We start from the raw sequence: 20479 nt of genomic DNA, 5'->3' as shown, positions 1-20479 counted from the left end.
ATGTAGTTTGTTCCTGTAAGACAGCTGTTTGGAAATGCCCAATGAGCAATTAAAATGTGAGTCTGCAGCTTGGGAGGGGACGGTTACTTATTGATGAAACAACAGGCATTTGTTTTATAATTACTATGAGCCAAGCACTAAGTTTGGGGGAAAGAGACACATTTACATGTTATTCTATAGACTCCCTTGCACTGACCTTTTCTTCAATAAGTACTTGTTAATATAATCCTTCTATCTGTTTTATGGTGCTTTGAACATGTAAGCCAAGATACAATGGAAATACAATATTCACATTTACAATTGGTCTACAAATGAATAGAAAACTAAGACCGAAAAAAACCTTTATTATTGTACTAGTTACTAGCATAGGCTACAGTAACAAACAGATACAAGCACATAATGGCACAGCCCCATAAAAGTTTCTTGGTCACAATTCATCTCTTGGTGGGCAAGTAAATAGGTTGCTGAAATGACTCTTAAGAGATACAGCCTGAGAGGGGGTCCACCTCATAAACACAAGGTTTCCAAGGGTCACTGCATCTCAGTCAGTATGCAGTGGCACTTTCAAGCCTTTAAGTGGCAGCATCACTTCCACTTATAATCAACAAGCTAGAACCCAGTCACATGGCCCCATCTAACTGCAAGGGTCATCTAGGAAACATAGTCAAGTTTTGTGTTCAAGGAGAAGAGGAAATGGACTTTGTTGAACAATGAGCAGACTGCCATAATTTTCATTAAATTATCTGAGAAAAAAGTTAAATTATAAGAAATAAAACACTGGGTCATGAAGAACACTTAGTGTACCAATGAACAGAATCTTTAGCACTGATTCTCTGAAGTAATTTGCACTTATAAGGAACTTCTATCCAGGTAACAGTTAAACCATGTTTTATTAGAAACAAAACAGCTGAATTCCAATATTGTTCAGAGTCCTTGCAAGGGTGTAATTTGTTTTTTTCTAGCTGAATAGTAATCTAAGCTAACTGATCTGAAATGATGGGAAAGAAGACAATATTCCAGTATTAATATGTTTTCTACAAGCACATCATTGATAATCTTCCTCTTTGTTCCCAGGAATATAGGCCTCTTCAATGTGTTTGTGGTTTTTGCATTCGCTTCACCATCAGCATTTTTTCTTCACAATTGTCCTTCAATGACTGCATCCTGTTATGAACCCTTACTTAGCCTGTGACCACTTGCCTACTTCCAGATTTTGACTAAATTCTCAAACCCTTCATGTTAGTTCTGCACTTGAGCCTGAACTTGTGCTCAGAGTAGCAGACAGAAATCCATTAGCAGTAATCCATCACTGCTCAAGATCTTCTATCATCTGATATCTAGAGAGATTTCCATTTATCTATGAAATATATAGATTATCCCTTAGAACTAAATTCCTTGTAATTTAAAAATCAAATATCTCTACTAGGGATATTTCTTTTCCAAGTCTTAAGATTATCACCAGTTCTGCTTTGGTAGAGTTTTTTGTTTTTTTTTGTTTGTTTGTTTGTTTGTTTTGAGATGGAGTCTCACTCTGTCACCCAGGCTGGAGTGCAGTGGCACCATATTGGCTAGCTGCAACCTCCACTTCCCAGGTTCAAGCCATCCTCCTGCCTCAGCCTCCCAAGTAGATGGGATTACAGGTGTGCGCCACCACGCTGAGCTAACTTTTGTATTTTTAGTAGAGATGGGGTTTCACCATGTTGGCCAGGCTGGTCTTAAACTCCTGACTTCAACTGATCTGCCCACCTCGGTCTCAAAAAGTGCTGGGATTACAGGTGTGAGCCACGATGCCCAGCTGAGGAAGTCTTATTGACATCAGCAGGAATACATTGTTTCTTCTGACTTCAAATTTGGGAAGGCAAGCATTTGAAAAGAAATTGGGATTTCAGATATTAGCTCTGCTTTACATTGATCCTAAATAGGTGATATGGTCTCTTGCTGGTAAGTAGTAGGGAGGAAGAGAGGAGATACTATGGGAGTAACATGGATCATCAGGAAACCTTCACAGCATTATTTTGTTAGAACATGTTCATGGATTTTTGGTTTTGGTCACCTAGCACCAGAACACTTTGTTTAGGCAGAGTCCTAAAATAGGCAGGAGGCAGGGTCACACATCCCACCGTAGAAGCTGAAGGAGGAAGATAATCTTTTTTCTCTGACAGCTGGGGCATCTGCAAATGTTCTTGCCAAGGGCTTTCAACCTCGAGGGAGTGACACAAAAAGGCAGGATGCTGAGATCATTGTAGGTATGGTGGGGTTCACAGCCCACAGCATAGAGATGACTTCTGAGGTGTGCGGTCCTCTGAAGACTGTACCTAGGGCAGGGACCATCTTGGCTGTGCTCCAGGTTGCCAGCTTCCCTGGCTGCTTATTCTTTCCTAGACCTTGTTCTTCTTCTTTAGCTCTGTGACAGACTTATAAAAATTTTTCTTGCGTTGGTCAGGGTACATTTCTGTTGTCTTCACCAAAAATTCTGACTAGCATAAACATTCCACATATCATCTACACCTATAATTTCCATTAAAATAACTGTTTCATTGCAAAAATTATCAATGGAAAACTTTTAAAATATAGACAAGTAAAAGACCCCAAAACCAAAAACCACTATGACCTCATCACCCATGCAAAACCATTGTAATCAAAGTTTTAAAATATTTTTTGGTACATACTCTCCCAGACTTTTTTCCTGGGCATATGAGTCTTTTCTGTTTTTTTTTTTCTTTTTAATTTTCCCTCTTCCCCTTTCTTTTCTTCTTTTTTTTGCTATTATAAAAGTGCTATGATACGATGATCAACACGTCTGCTATACATCTTTGCACACTTGTATCCTGAGTTTGTCTGCTCTTCTGCCTCATCTATAGAATTACTTCTCAACATGAACACAGACATGAGTTGGTCTAGCCTAGTGAAAAATGTTTGTCACACTTACTTGACTTGCCCTCCAACAAATAGATGTAGAAGTGGTAATTCTCATATACAAGAAGGCATATACAATAATTTCACGTACATTATTGAGTTATAAGACCAATGCAAGGCTGGGCAGCACGGCTCACATCTGTAATCCCAGCACTTTGGAAGGCCCAGGCAGGAGGATCGCTTGAGCCCAGGAGTTTGAGACTAGCCTGGCCAACATGGTGAGAGCTCATCTCCATAAAAATTTAAAAATTAGCCAGGTGTGCTAGCACATACCTGTGGCCCCAGTTACTTGGGAGACTGAGGCAGGAGGATTGCTTGAGCCCAAGAAGTCAAGGCTGCAGTGAGCCATTTGCACTCCAGCCTGGGTGACAGTGAGACCCTGTCTCAAAAAGAAAGGAAAAAAAAAAAAAAAAGACCAACGCAGCAGAGTAAAACATGAAACATGTTCCTCCACTGGGTAAAAGTCCTCTAACACCTATCATGGCTATCTCATTTCGTCATGTACAAATGAATTCAAAGTTTTTATACTATAGTTGCTAGGATCCAGAACTTCCAAAGAAAGTTTAGGGTATACATATACTCTCGCCTGAAAGGACCCAATATTTCAACTAGAAATACATTAAAAATTTACTAGTTTCTCAGAATGCATTAAATTGATTTCTAATTCAAGAGGCGTTGTAGAAAATGTTTTACAGATAGATCATTACTTAAGAGGTACAAATAACAATTGCCATTACAAAGCAGAGAATCTAAGAGGATTTAATTATTGTACACATAATTTTACTATGTATATGAAAGTTACAAATGCCATTTGCAAATAGCAAAAATATTAAAAGTTCCTAAAAAGTCTGATCTCTACCTCACATCTTAATAGATTTTAGTATTCTTTTCTTCATAGAGGTAAACCTCAACTCCAGATGGATTAAAACAAATCAGTAGAATCTAACTTAATTGTATTTCTATTTTACAACCAAAATTGCCTTAGGTCACTTTGTTCTATAGCTCCTCATTCCATTATCTGTCTTTAAGGCATTTATTTTTTTCCTTCACAGTCATATTTTAATACTAAAAGTAAGAGCTTACAGCTCTGGTTTTCTTCCTGATGAATGGTAAACAAACTTCCCTCATTGCTACTTCAAAATTGTCTTTAATATATTTAAGAAACTGATTCACAAAATTTTTAGAGACTTCCAAACAAGTGTGCAAGTGTTTTTTTTGTTTTTTTTTTTTTTGAGATGGAGTTTTGCTCTTGTTGCCCAGGCTGGAGTGCAATGGCGCAATCTTGGCACATGGCAACCTCTGCCTCCTGGGTTCAAGTAATTTTCCCACCTCAGCCTCAGCCTCCCGAGTAGCTGGGATTATAGGCATGTGCCACCAAGCCCGGCTTTTTTTTTTTTTTTTTTTTTTGTATTTTTAGTAGAGATGGGGTTTTACCATGTTGGCCAGGCTGGTCTTGAACTCCTGAGCTCTGGTGATACACCTGCCTTGGCCTCCCAAAGTACTGGGATTACAGGCGTGAGCCACCACACCTGGCATTTTTTTTTTTTTTTATGAGACAGGGTCTGGCTATGTTGCCCAGGCTGGAGTGCAGAAGTGCGACCTCGGCTCACTGCAACCTCCACCTCCCAGGCTCAAGTGATCCTCCCACCTCAGCCTCTGGAGTAGCTGGGACTACAGGTGCACGCCACCATGCCTGGCTAATTTCTTTTCTTTTTTTTTCATTTTTGGTAAAGATGGTTTCACTATGTTCCCCAGGCTGGTCTCGAACTCCAGAGCTCAAGCAATCTGCCTGCAGCTTCCCAAAGTGCTGGGATTGCAGGCGTGAGCCACCGCACCCAGGCCTGTTTTTCCTTTTTAAAAGAAACCAACCATCTTAAAGCTGTTTGTAAAGATTTTGACTATTTTTTGTCTTTAGAGAAACAGGTCTTGCTATGTTGTCTGAGCTGTTCTTGAACTCTTGGGCTCAAGCGATCCTTTCACTTCAGCCTCCCAAGTAGCTGGGCCTACAGGGGCACATCACCATGCCTGGCTTATTAATTTTAAAAGTCACATATATGACTGTTTTCATCCAACAGTGCTTTTTGTCCATGACCAACCCATTGATAAAGTAACTACCCAATCATTAAAAAAAAAAAAAAAAAAAAAAAATCCTTTTTCTAAATTATCAAATACTTTATTAAGCAAAAGAAAATAAGGAATAAACTTTTTAGATCCCAGGCTTCAACATTATTTTGCTATTCAAATAAAAATGTAGTAGTTTTCACATTTGTTACCACAGATTTCAAAATAATAATCTACATTCCTAAAAACTATTTACATATACAAACAAAAGAGAATATAATTAAGCTGGAGTTTTTCCATGTCATTGTCTTTGGGGTTCAAGCAGCAGAACCATGATGTAGGTAAGAGTACTATGGCCGATTGCCAGTGATGTGATTCAAGTTCAAAAACAAAAAGCTGAGCTGTGGGTATATTAGCTTGACTCATAAAAAGGATGTTAACCAAAAGGTCTCCATCTTCAGAGACCAAACAAGGGCAAATGTGCTATTGGTGCAAAAGTAATTGTGGTTTTGCCTTTTTTTAAAATGGTAATTACTTTTGCACCAACCTAATAAAATGGCAATAGTAACGATATGGTTATTTGTAAAACAGTACTCTCCTACACATTTCAAAAGAGCCTAAAGATACTCATAGATCACAGGTCTTTAAGAACAAAATAGGCTGCTTATTTATTTGGAATGGTTCTTGATGGAGGATATTCTAGAAGGCGGGAAGATCTTTCCTCCCTTGGCCATCTCTCTCTCTAGGGGGTCAAACTTTGAATTGTATCTCATTTATTTTTCTCAGTGTGACTCAAACCTAGTTTCAGAGGTTAGAGATTCTACATCTTTCAAACACAATTCCTATTGTAGAATTACACAGTAGATAGGAACTCTTACCTGTTCCCAACTCCGTTTCAAAATTCAGCCAAGATTCCTTGATATAGGATTTCTTTTCTTTCTATATTTTCTGCATTGCCACTTAGAACACTTATTTACTCCTATAATATACAATAAAATGTAATTTAAAAAACAACTTTGTAAAATAAGGTATGTAAGAGCAGTGTTTTTTTGTTTTTTTGTTTTTTTTGTATTTGGTCATGTTGTGTGGGGCAAATACAGCTCCGCTTTGGCTGAGCTATATTCCTTTTTTTAATAATAAAAAAGCAAAATCATATGAAAATTTTCTTACAAATAGATGTATTTGTAAAAGCAAAAGAAAATTTCTTATTTCAAGTATGTAAGGAAAGCGGAAAGTATTCAATTGGTTATACATATACTTTTAGATATTTCAGTCTCTGTAATGACTAACATCCAGTGAAGCCTTCTTTCAATTTTCTAACATTAATACAAAAGTTATCAAAATGCATAAAAGTAAGATGCTTCTAAAAACAACTGTCACATTTAATGTTGTGATTTAGTAATCAGGTCATGATTTTTTCAACTCTAACTTTAATTTGTTTCTGTACTTTCTCTTTAATGGGAGAGGGGGTGGGCTTCTAAGTCTTCCTCTTGAGTCTTTGTACAATAAAGTGAGCTATTTGCTTCTATTTAGCAGAGTTGGATGGGGCATATCTCTGCATTTGATTGGTTGGTTTTTAAGGGATTACTCCTCTGGAAAGACACTGTCTCATATCGAATTGCTAGCAGCGTGGTCTTAACTGTGGTTCAACTTTTAAATAGAAGATGAACATTTACCATCAAAGAGAACACAAACTTCAGGACTCCTGTGTTACACAGATCATACACACTATATTGACCTGTTTTGATAAGGTTCTGTTTGAATACAACCCTAAACACCATCTCCAGAAACAACAACTGTCTCAATGGCATAAATCGGTAATTTGGGGTTTCTCGTGTATTACAAAGAAGCCAATAAAACTTAGAATAAATTCCAACTATACAAATAGGCTTCAGTAAGATTAACAAAATCTGAGGATGACAGGTAAGTCAACAAGTTAAATAAATTATACTATTTATACCCAGATGAAATAAAACAATGACTTCTAACTTTTATGTTGCATTTCCCACCTACTCAGAGTAAACATCAGACTTCAAATTCCATTTATCATTTTATCTGAAAGAATTTCCTCAGTCAAATCCTTAGTTGCAGGGCTTTACACTTGCAATCCATCAGGTTGCAACATTAAAGTTACTACAGCTTCTTCCCCAGTGTAAGCATTCTGTATGTGTTTTATTTACATTGTCACTTTTTACTTCCTCCTCAACTTTATATGTCTAAGAATGAAACTGTATTGCTATTATGTAACAGTATTTTAACTTTGCAACATACATACTGGTTTCTCTCTCCTTTGAACCCGTGTTCCTGAAAAATAAACACAATGTATCCGGAAAAACTATCTTGAGGTGTGTGGGGAAGAGTGCAGACATGTAGAAACAGACACTAAAATACAGTTGTGTGGAAAGGTAAGGATGTATCTGTCCTTGTTGACAACAATCCCCGTGGTTTATTAACAGCCACAGGCAGCCAACTTAGTGCCATAAGTCGGTAACCCAGTGGGCATCAGGGCTTTAGGGTCTCTTAAAACTTAATGTGATTCAAAAATACCCAAGGCAAGCACGCCGAAAAACCTGGAGAAAGTGCTCCAGTTAGAGCCTCCTTGGCAACCCAAACCGAACCAAATGACTCAGGTGGACGATTAGAATAAACCGTGCGCCGTTCTCTTTCACTAGGTCTATAAAGCCCATAAATTATGTTTCGTCCAGAAAACCAGGAGTTATGAGCACCTTCCTTTTCCACCTTTTAATATTCTGTATATCCAGCAACAGTTCTTAATCCATGGTCTTCATTCCTTTATTGCCTAAACAAGATCTTGGGTGTCTCCTGGTGATCACTTCTTCCAAGCTGACCTTATGTGACAGCAAACTGAAAAGCCTCTTCGTGGGAAGGGTCGCGACCGCGCGGTAAGTCATCCAAAAGTGGAAGCATCTTGCTTTTACTGACTTATGTATACGCGGGTGGCGACGGCGGCGGCCTGACCGGGACGAGGCCGGAGGGGAAGAGGGGCGCGGGCTGGGCGGCCGCGGCGGGGGTGACGGGGGCAGCCACGTTCCCCAGCGCTAGCCGCCGGACCCGGGACACGACGAGCCCCTCCCCGCATTGCACCCTGACCCCTCCCCTCCTTCCAGGCCTTTCATCTGCCCTCCCGCTGGGCAGCCCGCGGCCCCCAGACCTCAAGCCTCCCGCCTCCTTCCGCAACCCCGTCGCGCCGCCTCGCGAAGCCCTCAGCCGGGCGGGGACCCCGACCCGACCCCTCCGGCCGCGCCCCTCCCCCTCGTAGAACGCACCTGCGGCCCCGCCCCCGGCCGAACGCTGAGGCGGCGGCGGGCTGGCGAGGCCGGGCGGCTCGGCCCTCGAGGCACAGTCACCTTCCCTTCCCCCGCCATTCCGCCCACCCCCCTCACTCAGCCACAGAGCAGCCGCTGCGCTCCTCAGCCGCCCCGAAATCTAAAGGGGTCCGTCTCCGGCACCACAACCAAATGGCCGAGCCTCCCTGGCCGGCTGCGCAGCCCGCCCATTGGTCCCTTCCCCCCCCGCCGCCGCTGCCATTGGCTGTTGCCCGGAGACCCTCGGCGGCGATTGGCTCGGGCCGCTGCCGCTCGTCCGCGGGGCCGCAGATCCCGCCTCCACGGCGATCAGGTTAGTGTGCGCCGCGGGTGCTGGGGGCTCGAGAACCGAGCGGAGCTGGTTGAGCCTTCAAAGTCCTAAAACGCGCGGCCGTGGGTTCGGGGTTTATTGATTGAATTCCGCCGGCGCGGGAGCCTCTGCAGAGAGAGAGCGCGAGAGATGGAGATGGGCAGACGGATTCATTTAGAGCTGCGGAACAGGACGCCCTCTGATGTGAGCATTTGCCAAAAATATCTCTGTCGGTCCATTCTCCTACTTTGTGTGTGTGTGTGCGCGCTGGGGGGAGGCACTTTTTTTGGGGGGGGCGCCCGGGAGGTGCGGGTTTGGGGGTCGGACTGCAAGCGAATTGGCAAGGCTGGGGGGTTGCAATGCCATCCGAGCATGTTCCGGCTGCCGCCGCCGCTGCCCTTGGTGTGTGACTACCTGTGCGTGTGCTCCCGCGTGTGCGAGTGTGGGTGCGAGAGTGTGCGTGCGAGTGTGCACCCATCGGGGGCCGGCGGGCGCACGCGTTTGGGTCGGAGAGAATGAGGCGAAATCACCCTCGCAGATCGCTGCTCCCGTGACTCCGTCTGGGGGGAAGATTAACGAGGGAGGAGGAGGAGAGGGGCTGCCTCCTGAATTTAACAACAAAAAAAGGGGGTTTTACATTTTATAAATGTATCCCCCCTTCCGCCCCCCTCCCGCGCCTCCCCCCTCCCTTTCTCTCGCTCGCTCGCTCGCACACACAATAAGTTTGGGGCTTCGCGAGTCCGGTTTAGTTTCTGATAAATGTGGGCCGAGGGCCCCGGGGAGAGCGCGTGGGGAGGGGGCTGCAGCGGAGTTGGGAATGGCTGGAGTTTAAAGTGCGTCTTCATTTCTTTGCAGTGATGAGGCGAGAGACGGGGGAGCCATATTTGTAACTTTGTAGTGTTCGTGAACGCGCCCTTTCTCTCCCTCCCTCCCTTTCTCTGCCTCCCTTCCTCTCCTCCTCTTTCTCCCTCACTCTTTCCACCCCACCTTCGGGCCAGATGCTGATGTTTCTTCCTTTCCTTCCGAAGGGAGGATAAATTAGAAGGAGGGGGAGGGATTTTCGAACGTGCAAAGGCACAGATAATCCCCGCGCCTCCCTGCCTCCAGTGATCGCTGGTGCAAGTTGCCCAAAGGCTACGTCCCGGTCCCCCCTCGCCCCAGCTCCTTCCGGCCTCCCCAAGATGCCAGCCTTTGGGCCCTGGTGTCCCCCAGCTCGAACCCCCGGCCCGTCTTTCTCAGGGCTGGGCTCGTCGGCAGCCATTCGGCGCCTGCTTAATAAATGGGCACGGGAAACTTTGTCAGGACGCGAGCTGCCCGGAGCTGGCGCCGGTGGTGGGTACTGGCTGGGTCCACGTTTATGCGGGCATGGCAAACACGCAGCTCTAGGATGGGAGTTTGCCCGCTAGCCGCCGTTATTGATTGGGCAGCGGCGGGAGCACAGCCGGAGGAAACTTACACGGGTGGGAATCGCCAGGCTCGAGCGAAAGCCCACCCCCGAGGAGGGGGAAGGTGAGGGTGGGTGACTCGAACGCTGGTTTTTATTTCTGCCTCCCTCTCGCTTTCAAACCTGAGTGTTTTCGGCGAGTTGGCGGCTCTGGGGCGGAGACCCCGGCCAACTCCCCTCTTGGCCCCTCGAGGGGACCGGGGACGCGCTGGCGGGAGGACGCCCCCAGTCTCGGTGGCCCGAGCTCCACGGAGTTGGGAGTTTGGGCAGCACCGTGCGCTGGCCTGTCGCTCCTCCAGCCCGTTAAACCCGAATCCCCGCGAAGGCAGGCCTCGCTTCCTCTTTTCCCTAGTTCCTCCCCCCAAACCTGAGTGAGACTTTTGAAAACAAGATCCTTTTTGTCTACCCCCTCCCCGCCTTAACGCAGCTGTGGACTGGAGACGTGCGAGTGCCTTATGGCGCGCAGGGCGGGGAGGGGGCGGTCGCGGGAGAGTAGGGGGCGCCGCCGGAGGAGGCCGGAGTTTCCCCGCACTATTTGCCATTGGTTTGCTTCTCTCCGGCCGCTTTCGTCCTGGCCGGGACCCGGCGCCTTGCGTTTGGGGGCTGGGTGTGGTGATGGGGGAGGGGGTCGGGGCCGCGGTCTTCCCGCGTACTTTCCGGAAGCCCCCTGCGCGGAGGGGGAAGGGCGCCGAGCGCGGGGTCGGGGTCGCCGCGGGTGGGTGTGGGGGCGCGGCTGGCCTGGCGAACCCGACTGACGCTGCCGGCCCCCCGGGAGAGAGCCGGAAAGCGGGTCGAACCGGCTCTTTAAACTTCCCCGAGTGTGTGTGTGTGTTGGGGAGGGGAGCGCACCGCGCCGTTCTGGGAGCGATTTCTCACGCTTCGCCCCCTCGCCTCCCAGCCTCGCGGCCCACACGCCTGCCCCCTGCCTGGAGGCGGGGTGGGGCGCGGGTGGCGGAGGAGGGGGCACTTTCTGCACATTTGCGGGGGTGGGGGAGAAAGCTAGCGAAAGAGGGACAAAAGGGGTGGGGGAGGAGGAACTGTATTTTTTTAAACGTTCTTAAGACAAATGGCTCCCAGAGCGTGCCCCCTGCGCCCCTCCCCGCCGCGCTGCTCCCAGGCCCCCCACACACCCACCTTCGGCACCTCTCCCAACTGGGCTCCGGGAGCTGGTGGCCATGCCGCGACGCCGAAATAGGACGAGCAGCCATGTTTCCCGGGGCTCGCGCCGCACGCCCCGCCCCTCCTCCCCGGCGCGGGGCGCGGGGCTCGGAATGCGGGCTCCGGGCTCCATGCGGCGCGGGGCGCGGGCAGGCGGGCGGTGGGGGTGCAGTACGCGCGGGGCCGGCCTTGTGGCTTCCCGGGCTGGTTTCGAGCTCCAGGTTTTATTTTTATTATTTGTTTTTGTTTATTTATTTATTTTAACGGCTAGGCCCGCCAGGGGCTGAGCCCGAAGGGCGCCCAGGCGTTACTGGGGGGCAGGAGCCGCCGCCAGGGCCCTGCGCGCCTGTGGCACGACTGCCGGGCGCCGGGCTGCCATTTTGTCACCGTGGCTGTTGTCGCTGTGGGGGGCGGGGGGAGCGGAGTCTTGCGCCATCGCCCCGACGGCCTCCCGCGCGGAGGCGGCAGGGGGAGCCGGCATTGGGGACCCCCAGTTGTGCTCTGAGCCCCGATGGGGGTTTCCGCCCGGCGCCAGCGGCCTGAGGCTGTGCTGGAGCGTCACGGCGGCCGCGGCGCCGGGAGGACGACGATCCTCTGTGCAAGTGCCCCCCCACGCGCTCCCTGCCTCCCACGCCCTCCTCTCCGGGGTTTCGCTGTTCCTCCTGCAGGCGTTCAGACGTAGTTAAATGTGGCCTTAAGGACTAACCGTTCGCTCTGGTGTTTGCTCTTTCGGCGGAAGTGATAGAGTAAGGGGAACATTAAACATGAGGTTCTTTTGGCGGGGGTGAAGGGTGTCGCGCACGCGACTGTAGTGGCCCTGACTGAAGCCAAGGACAGCAGCCTCTTCCCCGGGAGGGAAGAGTTGTCGATCCGTTGGGGAAACGCCCTCCCGGGCTGGGCTCTCCGGGAAGGTAGGTCGAGCTCCGTGTTTCAGGTGGATGTTGCAGCGCCCTGCAGGCTAGGGGAACCCTCCTCGGTCTTAACCTGCTCCTTCGCCCTTTTATTTTTGCCTGGGGGAAGACAGCTACAATAGTAATGAGGTCCTAAACCGAAAGAGAGGGATGAAGGTTTGCTTTTGAAAAAAGTAAACCGCCTTTCTCCGGCTGTTGACTTAGGAGCCAGGCAATTCGTCGTGTCGGGTCCTCCGGTGCTGGCGTCTCTGAGAATTTTTAAAAGCCGGTATTTAGGTGCTGGTTAAGCACCTCACGAGCTGAACTCTGGTATCTGTGCAGAGACTAACTTTCATGGCAGTGTCCAGCAGAGACTGCCTTGGAAGCCAGCTTTTACTTTGACCTTTGGAATACATCGCATGATGTTTTCCAGGCTGACTTACTGCCTAATTGGGTTCAAGTAGCATGGTATTAACTCCAGTTTATGCAAGCCAACCAGGAACTCACAGGCAGAAAATTGAGCCTGAAGTTCCCGTATGGTCATAGTCAGTTGAGTTCTGCTGCTGATAGTTTGGAGTTTGGGGGGGCTCCATGATGAAGATGGGCTTAGGAATTACACAGACCTGGGTTTGAATTCCCCCTGCCACAAGGAGGTAGGATACGTTTACCTGCCCTTGTGACCTTGGACTGGTGAGCTTAACCCACCTTTTTGAAACTTGGTTTCTTCACCTGTAAAATGAAATAATTCCATTTAATCAGTAAATGATGACAAAACTGGTTTGATATGACTCTCAGTATATGCTGTCTATATGACAGTGTTAGTCTCCGAGACATATCAGGGTGCTTCCAGGCATTACTTTGAGCTCCTCCATGGTTTAGGATAATAACAATATTAGCTAATGCTTACATAGCAGCCACGCTGTGTCTGGCACATTTCTTAAGTGGATTACATGTATCAACTAATTTAGTCCCCACAACAGCACTGTGAGGTAAGTATTATTATCATCATTATTGTGCATATGGAAATTGAGGCATACAGGGGTTGTCATGTGACCAGGGAGTGGCAGAACCAGGACTCAAACTCAGCCAGTCTGCATACTCAACCTCTACACACTCCTTTGAAACACCCTTTTTTCTTAAGATACCGTAAGGAAGAGCTTTTACTTCTCCAGCTTTGGAGTGGTGCCACCTTAGAAAGAGAATGAGTTTTCTATTATTGAAGATGCTGAAATGAAGAGTGGATAGCATCCTAGTTGAAGATATTAGAGGGCCAGGAGGTTCAGGACCAGGGGCTCTGGATTATCATTTTATGAAGCCATGCATTGAGTTTACTTTAGCACATCACAGTGGGTTAGATTGAAGTGGATCTGGCCTTTAAGGTGCTGGGGGACACGTTTTGAGTAAGGAGAAGACAAGCAGGAGCTGCTCAGGCAGTCTGCATCTGCAGCCAAAAAAAACTCAACATAATTGGCATGTCGTTAGTATCTGGGACATAGTATACTCATAACACCTCATGGATCATCTCACTTAATCATCCCAGCAACTCTTTAAGGGTAGGCCAAGCAGTGCAATGCCATCCCTGTTGTGAGGATGAATCATCTGATTTTTGGAGAGGTTGAGCAACTGGTAGGTGGCACAGCCGGGTTCTCGCACTGCAAAACCACAGTCCCCTTTGGTGGACAGTGGACAGAGACTCCGAGGATTGGATAGTCCGTTGGATCCATGGCCCATTACCAGAATCATGTGAGAGGCATGTAAAATGTGGATTTCTGGGCTCTACCCCTAGTCACAGGAGTACCACAGCGATCACCAAACTGTAACTGAGCTCCCTGTTTTTGTACAGCCATGAGCTAAGAATTATTTGTACATACAAACATTGCAGTCAATCTGATGGTATGGAACACTATCTTTGAATCCCAATGACGAGATGTTATTCCCTCCCGAAATAAGAAATCCACTTGTCTCGTTAGCAGATCTCATTGCAAAAAAAAAAAAAAAAAAAAAGTACTCAATATATTCTGAACTTTATCAATAAAAGAATTGTGGAAATGTGTTAGATTTTTCTCTTGTAAAAGTGCCTATGTAGTGTTCTCAATTTTGGCTCTTGATGAAGTTTACTGTCTGTCTCCTTTGCAGAAGAGGTTTGGTGAAAAGGTGGTTCAGTAGATTGGCCCCTGGGATCTGGTGTTTTGCTTTGTTTAAGCAAATGGCAAGCCATATATTTGGGTGGTACTCTCAGGGTCTTTTTAAGTCCTTTTATGTGTTCTGTGCCCTTTAAGTAATTGGCGCCTAGTGGAAATCAGCCTCAACCCAGGAACTTCCACAGGAAGAGAAATTATCCTTGTTACTGGTTTAATATGAAGCACTTCTCATCTAGAGTTCTGTATAGCCAACTGAAATTCTTCGTTGTGTACCCAGAACATGTCAAAGCCTTCTGTGTATCTTGTAGTTGAATGGTCACTCTTAGGTTCTAGATGTCATCTCAGACAGAAGGAGCTTTGGATTGCAACAGTTAGAGCTTTGAGGCTTGAACCAAAGGTGGGGCCCCAGTGGCTGACATCAGCCTTTCAGAGCACAGATCTTTGAAAACAACAGATAATCCTGGAATCTCTAGTTTTTGGCCTGCTGCTTTTCTACCATGTGTGTTTCCTGGGGAATGAACCAGCAGCATAGTGGCTTTGAGTTTCAGAACAGTTTTTCCCTCTAGCCTCTTATGCCTGAGCTAATGAACGGAAGGAATGGTTATAAAATTGGCCAGGTCAAGGGAAGGAGGAGATAAATTCAAGGGGACAAATTCTAGTCCCCATAACGGCAGCCTGTGTTATGACAGCAAACCACAACCCCAGTTCCCTCTCTCGTACTGCTGCTGCACCACCAGCCTCTCAGGGTGACTTACTCTAGACTTAGACAGTTGGCCATCCTTCTTTTTTTTTTTTTTCTTTTCCTCTAGCAGTATGAGACTTGTTTCCTTTATTTATTTATTTTATAATTTTTGTAGAGACGGGGTTTTGCCATGTTGACCAGGCTGGTCTCAAACTCCTGGACTCAAGTGATCTGCCCACCTTGGCATCCCAAAGTGCTGGGATTATGGGTGTGAGCCAGTGCGCCTGGCCCCCTTCTTCAGTACCACTGGAAAACACCTGCTTGAGCTTTCAGAGCTGGCCATCCCAGAACTTGGGTCCAAATTAATTACATCACACTGAAATTAAAAACTTCCTGGAAATTGTGTAGGATACTCTTCAGACATCTCATGCCTTCTCTATTTTGGTGCAGTCACTTAGGAAAGGAGCAGGGAGCTTGTTGGTGATTGGGCCCTGGCCCAGTGAACGTGGTCCAATTGTCTGGCCTGAATTCTAACTTAGTTTAAGAGGAGGCTCATAGCTCTGGTGTCCAGAGAGGCATTTCTTTAGAAACGTTTGCCACCAGGATCCCTCCTTCTTGTTCTGGCAGTCCATCCCTTGCTCTAGCTAGTTCTCTGGTCTCCTAGGAACTACCCTCTCCCAGTCCCCCAGCACCGCTGCCTTCAAGTAGAGAAACATGGACCTGACTCTGAATCTTCTATTGCTTTGAAATATAATTATACAACAAATGATAAATACCCAACAATGATGTTTTCATTAAAGAGATGGAGTCTGGCAGGGACAGAGATTTGTGAAGGCATCTGTTATTCAGAACTTCTCATTTAATAAAATTTGTTGAAACTAGATGAGCAAAGCACCATGGCCCTGAGCCACCTTCTCAGACATGGAAGCAGCCTCCTTGTCTAGAACTAGTTGTCCTGATGATATACAGACTCTAAAGAAGATAGACGTCCCTTTATTCTACCATACCAAGCCCTGTGCTGGGCCACACCCTGCAACCCCCTGCTTTCCCTCGGATTTATTTTGTTTTTAGCTCCACAGCTGCCCCCTGAATTCATTCAGCTACTGTTTCCTTTACCAAAACTTGCTCCAGGCAGCAGATCTAAAAGATCAGCTTACTTACTACTCCACTGTTATTTACTCTAATGTGGATTAAAGTCAGCGCTGTTTTTCCCAGAGGTATTTACATTTGGAGATTCTGGTTTGGTAAGGAAATTACCGGACAACTATTAAAGACTTGGATACTTTGCTATTAACTAAGTTGAACAAGTTGTTTGGCTTCTTTGGGCCTCTGTTTTCTCCATTCTAAAATGGGAGTGTTGAATTAGATCAGTGGCTTTCAAACTTTCTGGTCCTAATAGTAAGAAATCCATTTTACACCACTACCCGTTGTGTACATGCATTCCTGTGTTCTGTGAAAAACCGACGCCACACTCCTCCCTTACTACATGTAAAATATTTTTATTCATTAAAAAGAAAACTGACTGGCTTGGACCTACAAATTAGTTTCATTACTTGTTAATGTTTGAAAGCCATTAAAAGATGGATATGCCCTTGGTAACTTTGTGAGGTCTCTCCACTGAGGGTCAATCATGACTTGTTTTAAACCAGCCCACCCCATCTTCTCCAGCTGCTCTCCTCTGTCTTGCTCCTCTCCCCGCAGACCTCACAGCATAAGGACTCAATCCTAGGCTCCTACCCCAGACTGGTGCCTTCCAAAGTTCCTGGTGCCAGTGGCCCCCCATCAGCCATGTTCCCCTAGCCCCTTCTCCACACTCTTGTCACCCAGGGCACCCATCCTTCAGTGCATTGCACACTTTGTGTGCTGGGTCAGGGTAGACTGTGGAGAGAGGACAGTGCACCCGGTTTCCCCACATAGACTGCGTGGGGGTATGTCCTGCCTCCCCTACTTCCAACTGTGGCACTTGGGCATGCCCCTCTCAGGGCACCTTCCCTTTTTGTCTCAGCAAAATGAGGTTGTAATAGTGCCTGCCACACTGTGTGGCACACAGTAAGCTCTCAAGAAATGTTAGCTGTTGTTGCCATTAGAACACCATAGCTGGAATACCATAACTGGTATTCACTTAAAAAAAAAAAACAAAACCTTAGGGCTGGGCGCAGCGGCTCACGCCTGTAATCCCAGCACTTTGGGAGGCCAAGATGGCAGATCACCTGAGGCCAGGAGTTCAAGACCAGCCTGGCCTTGTCTCTACTAAAAATACAAAAAAAAAAAAAAAAATTCAGCCGGGTGTGGTGGCGGGTGCCTGTAATTCCAGCTACTCGGGAGGCTGAGGCAGGAGAATCGCTTGAACCCAGCAGATGGAGGTTGCAGTGTGAGCCAAGATCATGCCACTGCACTCCAGCCTGGGCAACAAGAGCGAAACTCTGTCTCAAGAAAATAACCAGCTTATATTATTCACAGACAAATTACATAAAAAAAGTGACATTTCTTTCAATGGGAAAAGAGGTTTAGGAGCCAGAGATTCAAACTTACCAGAAGTTACTTTTTCCCACTAGGAATTCACTACAGTCATGATATTGGACTCTGGGTAGTTTCTACTGAGGATAAAGCGACTCGTCCCTCTTCTGGGTAGCTCTTCTTACTGCCCTCAGCAACTATTTCAGGCCTCCACCCGTTCCCTCCCAGCCAGGACATCCTCCTCACAGAAAGTGGAAACCTCCTGGTTTCCTAAGCAACTGTGAGGCTGAACCTGCCTTAATCCCTCCCAGTTCAGCGGTCCTCTTGTCTTGGCCACCCCTGCCTAGTTCCCTTGTTCCTCCTGGGCACCTAGCCACTCCTGTCCTTTGGATTCTTCTCCAGCTGGGGATGCTTCTCCCATCTTAAAGCAAAGACTCCCTTAATTGATCCTGTGTTGTGCTATAGTTACTGCCCATCACACTCGTCTCCCTATTCCCTAAACTTTCTGAATTGTCTATCTTCTCCACCCTGTCACCTCTCTGACTCCACCCCGTGAAGTCTGGTTTGTTTCCAGATAGTGCCAAGAATCCCAACAGCCTTCATTTCTTATCTTGCATGATGTCTCAGTGGCGGGATTCAGCATTCTTTTTTTTTTTTCCAGACAGAGTCTTGCTCTATCCAGGCTGGAGTGCGCAGTGGCGTAATATCAGCTCACTACAGCCTCCACCTCCTGGGTTCAAGCAACTCTCATGCCTCAGCCTCCCAAGTAGCTGGGATTACAGGTGCGCACCACCATGCCTGGCTAACTTTTCTGTTTTTAGTAGAGATAGGGTTTTACCATGTTGGCATGGCTGGTCTCGAACTCCTGACCTCAAGTGATCCACCTGCCTCGGCCTCCCAAAGTGCTGGGATTACAGGCATGAGCCACCACGCCTGGCCGGGATTCAGCGTTCTTGACTTTATGAAAGATGTTCCCCACTTGGCTCTCCCTTTCTCTGGTATGTCTTCTACGGCTCTAGTCACTCCTCAGTTTCTGGTGTCCTGTTGCTCTCCTGTTTAGCCATGAAGTACTGACTTAGTCAAACGTGGGCACTGGGCCTTCTTATCCTGTATTCTCTCCAAAGGGAAATTTGCCCTCCCTCACTGACAGCTGCAGGTACTATGTGCTGCTCCCTGAGGTTTGATGTTTACTGCTTGGGTAAGCTCGAGACCCACCTGATGTCTCCACCTGGGTGCTCCAACAGTGTCCTACTCTTAAGTCCAAAGGGAACCCGTGTCCTCTGTCCCTTGCCCCCCACCACCCACACACACACACACACACACACTCATGATCCTCTTTCCATCCATCACCATTACAAGTCCTGTCTGTTTAAAACATGCTCTGTTGCTTGCCACTGATCTCCCTGTATCATAGTCTAGTCCTCTTGAAGCCATGCTGTGACCTTCGACTAGAATGATCTTATCAAAGCACACATGTAACCATGTCACCCCATACTTAAAATTCACCATTGTTCCTAGGATAAAGTCCCAAATCTTTAATAAAGACCAACAAGGTGCTGCATGGTCTGGCCACTGCTGGCCTTTTCCTGTCATCTGTTCCCTTGCCCCACCCTCTCTGGGCCTTCCCGGCTACCTCTCATTCCTGCAAATCTGCACTACACGGAGATTGCCACTGTATCCAGTTAGCATCTAGTCATCTTTACTGTCTCCAGCCTCCTCTCTCAGGTTTAGATCTAGTTCTTTTGCCAGAAAACTCTTACAGAACTTTTCCCTCAGAGTGCTTCAGTTTATAACTACATATTCCAGATTATGAGTGTTTAATTAGCATCTCTGTCCCCTTGCCTTGTGGGTACACTGCACGATTTGAGGGACTTGCTTTTGCTGATCATTATAGTCCTCAGAGCTCCACACTGTGCCCGGCACATGGTAAGCATTCTAGAAGTACTGATGGAGAGAAAGATCTGCGGTACTTACACCTTCTTGTCACTTTCACCACCTACCGGTTGGTACATCAAGCAGGGAAGCCACTGAAACGAAGCCCACACCTTCGCACCCCCACCCCCACCCATGCTGGTATGAGTTTCTGATTGGAGTTGCCTCTGGGTGGGTGATGCATACTTCGCAGGTCGCTGGTCATCACGTTTTTCTCATTATCACATCCCTTACCAGTAAACAATTTGAACCTGAGCCCCAGTATGTCTATCTTGCAGTTACAGTTATTCACATACACTACCTATAAATATGTACATTATAAAATGTAACACCAAAAATATAAATTAAAAAGGCTGCGTTTAAAAATCTAAGAAGTCCTGAAATTCTTGCATCCCAGTGGTTTGTCTTGGGCAGTCCACATAAGAGACGACTGTTCTAATTAATTGCTCATTTTATTTTAAATTCAGTTACTAAAGTTCACTCTGTAAAAGAAATGCTCATACCTTCCCAGACACTGTTTGCTTGTTAAGATCTCTCTAGCCCTAGCGTGTGATGAGTAGGGGTGGGGGACATTCACAGTCCCCCTTTAATATAATAAGCTAGCTTGCCCGAGATCCTTGGTGAATCAAGGCTCCATTGCCACGTGTCAGCTTGGTACTCTTTGTTTAGGCTGTGTGGACAGATCCACCAAAGTCCCCTCCAGTCACCCCTGGGCTCCCACGTTGATAAATCCCCAGGTTCTCTCTGCCCATGTCCTGAGAGGCCAAGAAGTAGCTATGATAAGGATTCCATCAGCCATAGACTCAGGGTGGGTGGGAACGTGGCTTTCTCCTAGTTATCTTGGAGTGGGGAACAGGTAAGAGGCAGCATATGTGGGCTGGAAGGGCAGAGACAGAGGTACACAGTGAAGCTTGAAAGAGAGGCCCGCAGAGTCTCTTTGCTGAAAGATTTCAGCAAAGTTGTGCTGGGACTCTGCAGCCAGTAGTGCCCACCCCTGGGTTTCTGGATTCTGCTGCCTCCTATAGAATTCGTGAGAACTATGTGTGTATGCATGTGCGTGTGCAGGGGGTGATAGGGTGGAGGCAAGGGCCTGTCATTCTAAATTTAGAGGAATTACTTTCAGATTTCTTCAGGGACCATGCATCTGGAGGAGGGACTCATC

The 20479-nt window shown here is 47.1% G+C and overlaps 1 protein-coding gene and 1 long non-coding RNA gene across 2 annotated transcripts in view; one reads left to right on the top strand and one right to left on the bottom strand.

Annotated features, from left to right (window-relative positions):
- Positions 1-324: 324 nt before the first annotated feature.
- Positions 325-8426, bottom strand: LOC135971831 (uncharacterized). Its single transcript, XR_012415098.1, has 3 exons — positions 8265-8426; positions 5856-5956; positions 325-2414 (listed from the first exon to the last, which is right to left on the bottom strand). It is a non-coding gene; the product is annotated as an uncharacterized lncRNA (long non-coding RNA).
- Positions 8427-8619: 193 nt separating this feature from the next.
- Positions 8620-20479, top strand: part of ANP32A (acidic nuclear phosphoprotein 32 family member A) — a 40515-nt gene continuing 28655 nt past the window's right edge. Inside the window, exon 1 of the mRNA XM_005559910.5 lies at positions 8620-8817. Within this exon, the coding sequence (XP_005559967.1) occupies positions 8764-8817 (54 nt within the window). The 5' untranslated portion in view covers positions 8620-8763. The remainder of the gene's footprint in view (positions 8818-20479) is intronic.

Source organism: Macaca fascicularis, chromosome 7 (genome assembly GCF_037993035.2).
Source record: "Macaca fascicularis isolate 582-1 chromosome 7, T2T-MFA8v1.1".
NCBI classification, from domain to species: domain Eukaryota; kingdom Metazoa; phylum Chordata; class Mammalia; order Primates; family Cercopithecidae; genus Macaca; species Macaca fascicularis.
Note: the sequence above shows the minus strand (reverse complement) of the source record. Positions and strands in the feature narration are given on the sequence as shown.